The 6,000-nt window shown below is 42.0% G+C and overlaps 1 protein-coding gene across 6 annotated transcripts in view; it reads left to right on the forward strand.

The window, feature by feature from the left end:
- RAB28 (RAB28, member RAS oncogene family) overlaps positions 1 to 5,766 on the forward strand; it is an 87,074-nt gene extending 81,308 nt beyond the window's left edge. Inside the window, exons 7-8 of one of the 6 annotated variants that reach the window (XM_045474535.1) lie at positions 2,260 to 2,354; positions 3,580 to 4,503. In XM_045474535.1, coding sequence (XP_045330491.1) covers positions 2,260 to 2,349 — 90 coding nt within the window. In that variant the 3' untranslated portion in view covers positions 2,350 to 2,354; positions 3,580 to 4,503. Of the gene's footprint in view, positions 1 to 2,259; positions 2,355 to 3,579 lie in introns of all 6 variants that reach the window. The other 5 variants (XM_045474536.1, XM_045474532.1, XM_045474537.1 and 2 more) reach the window with 5 other exon arrangements.
- The last annotated feature ends 234 nt before the right edge of the window (positions 5,767 to 6,000 follow it).

Below are 6,000 nucleotides of genomic sequence, written 5' to 3' on the forward strand. Positions count from 1 at the left end.
CATGATATTCTTTAATATTTTACATACCTGTGTTCCATGCTAGACTCTTAGGCATCTCAAAACCAGAGATTATATATTATTTATCTGAATGTCTTCCATATCTAGAATAGTGATTGGCTTTGAATGAGTGATAGTGACAGGTGTTTTAGCCCTCAGGGTATGTTTACTCCACATCCTGAACATGACAGACTACGAGTTTTACCATAGTAAATGTGTTGCTGCTGTCTGGATTAGGACACAATTACAGAATTGGCCAAATTTATCTTTAGTGTCTTCCCACGAGTCTATCTACTCCTTACACCGTATGGCCCCAGCTCCTGGGTTGCTTTCTTGCTTGCCCTCTACATAGCTACAAGTTCGTTTTCAGTGTCCACTCATAAATACTCTTCGACAAATAAGGGTTAAGCTGGTGTTCTTTCGCCTTAGGGCCACTTCTTTATTTTGACTCCATTGATTAATAGCAGAGAATAATAGCAGAGTGTACTTTGTGGCTCCACAAGTAGAAGTTGGTGTTTTGTAGGTAACATTTTCTCTGAAAACATCACTGAGTGGCTTGTAAACAAGCTGACTACTATGAAATCACCTACCATGAAGTTTACTGCATGGAAGTTATGTTTTTCTCCTCATAGAAAGCAAAGTTTTGAATCTGCAGAGCCTTGGTCTAACTTCCAGTTCAGAAACTTTGTATAAAGCTTTATGTCGGACAGCCAATGCCTCCGAGAAAGATATTGCCTTGTTAGTTCTCCGTTAATTTGATGAACATTAATGGTGAAAATCCAAATCATTTACGTTAGTCAATACTTCAACCAAAATGTTTTGACCACAGGTCAGTAACCTGGTTGTGTTTATAGGGTAGGTTTTAAACAACATTGCGGAGGATTAATGAGTTGCTTACTGATTATGAAAATCCCTTTTCTTTATTGTAACCCATAGTTTGGCCTGAAACGGTTAGGTTTGAGGAGGTCAGATAATGGTGTTCAACGTTAATACCTCATGTGGCAGTTGGTAATGCTTCTGTTGATAGCATCAGGCCAAATGCCTAGTAAATCACGAGTCTTGTCCAGAAGTTAATGCTGCTTGCTAGAGAACTGGAGCGGAGCCCATCCAAGGCTAATATACCAGAGCACCCTCTTTGTTTACTTTCAGTTGTTTGTCCACAGTCTCTATAAATGTCGTCACAAACAGCTGCCCAGATTAACGTGCTTTTCAATATGTGTTAATAGATACTATTATGAAGAGAGTTCTTCTGAAATCAGGTATTTGAAATCATAAAACAAGAGAGGATAATTTCAAGTCTACCACACTCGAGGGGATGTTTATCATACCTGCTTGTGATACGTTCTCTTCTCATCTTCAGGGTCATAGCGACCCAAACCGAGCAAACTAGTTGTGCTTTTTCATTCAACCAAACACTTAGATATTTGAAACAACAGCTCTTGGGCTTAAATATTGTATGTCAGGAGTTTTTTTTTTAAATGATAGAAAAGTATGCTTTGCAGCTTGTTTACTTCTATATGGAATTTGGAAGCGTGAAGGTAAGGGTTGTGTGGGATGAGGGAATGAGCCTCAAAATTAAATCTTTGACAAGGAATAGACATTATTAAATGTAAAGATCATGACATGTGGCTTCCTCGGATTTATGCATCCTCTCCCCACCTTCAGAGAAAATTAATTACTCCTTCCCCTGTGTTCCCACAGCGTAGTATAAGTCCACTAGTAGAGCACTTATCTTGTATGGCAATTAGCTGTGTACGTGTTTCTCTGCCCATTAAGTCCAGAGCTCCTTGTGAACAGAGCCTGTGAACTCCCCCGCACATTCCCAGTACAGGATGACTGGCACAAAGAGGGGTCTTCGGTAATGTCGAATTAAGTACTTTCACTGTGCTTAAGCATAGAAAAGCCCTGTAATTCCTTGTTGTCCTCTGAAATTCTGGGCACTGCGTATATTATGTGTGACTGTGACACCAAAAATAGAACTCACAGCTCCTCTGGGAGGGTCAGTAGCCATGTCTATTTCAATAACTAAATAGAGTTGCAAAGAATTACGTTTCCTGGGTCTTTGTTCATTTTCTTTCCTTTTATATGCATATATTCTGCTGTTTCTTTTGTGACGTGTTGAAAGTTATGTGTGTATTTCTTTTTCTCCTCTGATGCCCCCTTCTATTATCGTCATTGAACATACTTTCCATTTTTTTCTTTCTTTCTTTCTTTTTGTTTTTCTTTCTTCCTCATCTTGTTTGTATCGTACGGAATTGGCAGCATATTGTCAGGGCAGAAATAGTGAAGTACCCGGAAGAAGATAATCAACGTACCAACTCTGCTCAGAGTAGAATCTGTTCAGTACAGTAGTGCAGGTATTAATGGGCAAATGACTGCAATTTGGGGGAGGAGGGCGGGAGAACTAGTGGTTGCTATCTTGTTCTTTATTCTGAAGTTCAAATGATTATTGTACATTATTGGGAATTAATATTGTGTGAGTCCGGTTTTAGAACTTTGGAAAATTGATTCTTTGCCAGGAGACCGACAAATTAAACAAGGAATTGGAACAAATTAAAATAACATTTCGGTTACTTTCAAACATATTTGTCTTTATAGTTGTGTTTATTGCATGTGCAGTGAAGTGGAGAATTGAGACAGTTATTTCATTATTCACTCCTTCCCATTTTTCCTGAAGTAGCGTGGTAATCAAAAGAGTATTTTTAAAATTTGCCTTGAATTACCTTTCTTTGTCTGCTCATGTGTGCAGACTTAGTAATAGAGTTGAGAACAGTAAAGGAGCTGTTTTAATTTAGATTATTACTTAGGGCATAATTGCTAAATTCATCATTGAAGATATTCCTTGAAGTGTGGGTTAGAGGGATGGAAAGAAGAGTTAAAAGTGTCTTTTGGTTTAAATTATTTTAAAAACAGAATCTGAGGTAATCTTCTAAATTTTTCTTTCTGTATTTTGTTAGAAACATTATTCATAACCCAATAGTGAACTCTTTGGAAGTAAGTTAGGGATTTGGGAGGAAAGTTTTAAAAATTGGGCTGCTCAAAACATTTCTCCTTTATATGTGACTCCTATTTAACATTTACACATTTTCTTACTAACTCACAAATTGCTGCAAACATTCTAAAAAAGTTACGGCTGGAAATAATGGTCTATTTAAATATTAATAAATAATGACTTTTTTACTTCGAAATTATGAGGTCTTACCTATGAATTAAAATATGCTGAATGATTAATTTTAATTCTTTTGCCTTAAATTATAAGGCATGTTGATTTGTCAATTTTTTATTAGACTTTTGGTGACCTCAAGTTAGCGTCATGAAACCGGGGAAGACTCGGCAAGGGAATTAATATTCCATCCTTAAAAAACAAAAAACAAAAAACAAAAACCCACATCCCTCTCTCCCCACCGTCTGAGCTCTACATGAGTTTGTTCTCTGATTGATTCTTCTAATATCCGCTCCGGCTTCATTTATGATGTCTGTCATCAGGAGTTCACCAGAGTTCAGAAAATAAAAATATACTTTAAGGAGCTCTTTCTAAATGTTCTGATGTCCTGATAATGACTCTGTTTTCTTTTATGACAGAGAGTGGTGAAGGCAGATATTGTAAACTACAACCAGGAGCCCATGTCAAGAACTGTTAACCCTCCTAGGAGCTCTATGTGTGCAGTTCAGTGAGCACAGCTTGCTTTTGTCCCCGTAGTCCTGGCTGCCCCTCGCCTCTGTGTGGGCCCAGCGCCTCTGGAAGCTTGTGTTCTCCGTGGCCATCTCTGTTGTTCAGTTAACGCTTTCCTCTCAGCTCCCTCAGTCAGCCGCAGGCCGCTCCCTGGCCCGGATGGAATTCCACTTCTGGACGGCACACTTGGAATCCGAAATGGCCCTTCTCTGGACTTAGACGGCTTCACTGGAAAAGAATAATGTTGGTCCTCTTTACGTTCTCCCTTCTCTCTCACCTGATGTAAACTTTTTTAGACAAATCTGAAAACTCCACGAGTCTTGGTCAGCAGCCAGGATTTGGCCACGGCACGGTTTCATTCTCTTCTCTGAACTCCTACCTGGCAAAGTATGCGTCAGACTGCAAACATTTAAACAAGTAACGTATTTTATCTACAGATACTTCAGAAGGCATTCTTTTGCTATCTCTTGTGAGTGAAAATATCTAAAGTTGTATCCACCTGAAAATGCTTGAAATAAAGCTCTAATAGATCTATTTTTTTTCATTTTTTAAAAAAAGGCCTAAATGGTTTCTATAGTAGCTATAGTTCACAGAGTAGTGAGTGTTTGATATTGTATTTTTATTACTGTGTCATGCTCATGCTGTATTGTGTACTACTCAGGTTAGATGGCTTTGTGAATTTGGAGAACTGTCCAGCTGGTGCTGCACGCGGACGTGGTCCGGCGACCGTGCAAGAGCCCTCCCAGGACGTGTCACGACTGCTGTTGGATCATTGTGGGTCGGACTGTCCCTGATGTTCAGACGTTCTTCTGCAAATAAACTCATTCCAGTTACTTTTCGTGGGGGTGTTTTCCTTCTGCCGTTTGCCTTGTAGTGACAGTAAACGGTGTGTTCGGGTACTGGATGAGCGATCACGTCGCGTTTCCTAAGCGTTTGGTCACTTCGAATTGTTAGGTTGTTCTGTGGGACGGATTCGGGTCCAGACCCTGCAGCCTGGCAACGTCAGGGGCTCCACCCTCCACCCGTCTGCCTTTCCTCCCACCGCCGGCCCGTGCCCTGCCCACCTGCGCACAGGCCGAGCGCGGGCTCGCTCCTGTGTGCTTCTGGAGGCCCTGCCCTCCCGTCTTGAGGTCCAGGTCCCTCTGCCTGGCCTCCCTCCTGCTCCAGATGTCTGCCTCCTGCCAGCCGGCCTCAGGCACTGTGAGGGCCTGGCTCTGTTTCTCTCAGGCCCGGTTGTGTGGTGTTTTTCGTACTGAGGCACGCTGTCTGGCGTAGTGCGTGCTTCGTATTCGCCACCCGGAGACAGGCACGGATGCCGCCCCGCCACGAAGCTGGCCCTCGTCTGCACGGCCCACATTCCGCGTGAGCGCCTCTTGGATGGCCGTTCCCCCTTCCCACCTTGAATCACAGTCACTTGCATCCTTGTGTTTTATTGCTTACGAAGCCATGAGCCTGTGGAAGGACAGTCCAGGTCTGTCCCGGGAGTGTCTGGCGGGGGCGGGGGGGGGGGGTGCCTCTCTCGGGGGAGACTTACTGCCACAAGTACGCGCAGGAGTCTTGGACACCTAATTTTACAGCTGTAAGGGATTTTAGAAAACTTGTTCTTTCGTATCCTGTGTGGTTGAGGAAGCTGAAGTTTGGAGAGAAGAAGGAGCTTTCCCAGAGGTCATGGAATCAAAGCTAGACCCGATAGGAAGCCTTCTGTCTCGAGGCCAGGGTGACCCTTTCTCAAGAGTGATTTGAAGTTGAAGAAATTTTAAAAAATTGTGACTTCTGTAGTCCTCAGGCAACAAGTCCACGCTTTCTCAACGGTGGTTTCTTTGTTTTTTATTTTCTAGCAATTAAGCAGCCTTTTCAGCCTTGCAAGGCAATAAGCCCTGCAAGGTATTTCATTTTATCCTTCCCTTCAGCCTCTCCTACCATTTTGGCCAGGCTTCGATGGAGACTGTATTCTCCCTATGTTCCTCAGGAGAGTAGAAGTTTGAATAAAAGAGAGTTCAACTCTCAAGGATCTTACAATCTAATAGGAGAAATGTTTGTTGTTGCTGCTGTTGTAAAAGCTGTGATTAAATCTATTAAACTAAACTTGCCCAAGACGGTACGTTCAGCAGGAGATGAAGCCATGCTCCTGCCGTCATTTCGTGTTGTTTTTACGTCCGTGTGAAAACTGGAAGATTTTTCACAGTTTTTTTTTTTTTTCCCCTAATCCAATTACTGCAACACTAAAAGGTATGACTTGAAAAATATATATGATTGTACAAGCTGAGTGCTGCACGCATTCTAGCAAAGGCAGAGAGAAGTTACGAAAGGTCTGTGATCACACCAAAGCA

The sequence above is a fragment of the Leopardus geoffroyi genome, chromosome B1 (genome assembly GCF_018350155.1).
Source record: "Leopardus geoffroyi isolate Oge1 chromosome B1, O.geoffroyi_Oge1_pat1.0, whole genome shotgun sequence".
Taxonomy (NCBI): domain Eukaryota; kingdom Metazoa; phylum Chordata; class Mammalia; order Carnivora; family Felidae; genus Leopardus; species Leopardus geoffroyi.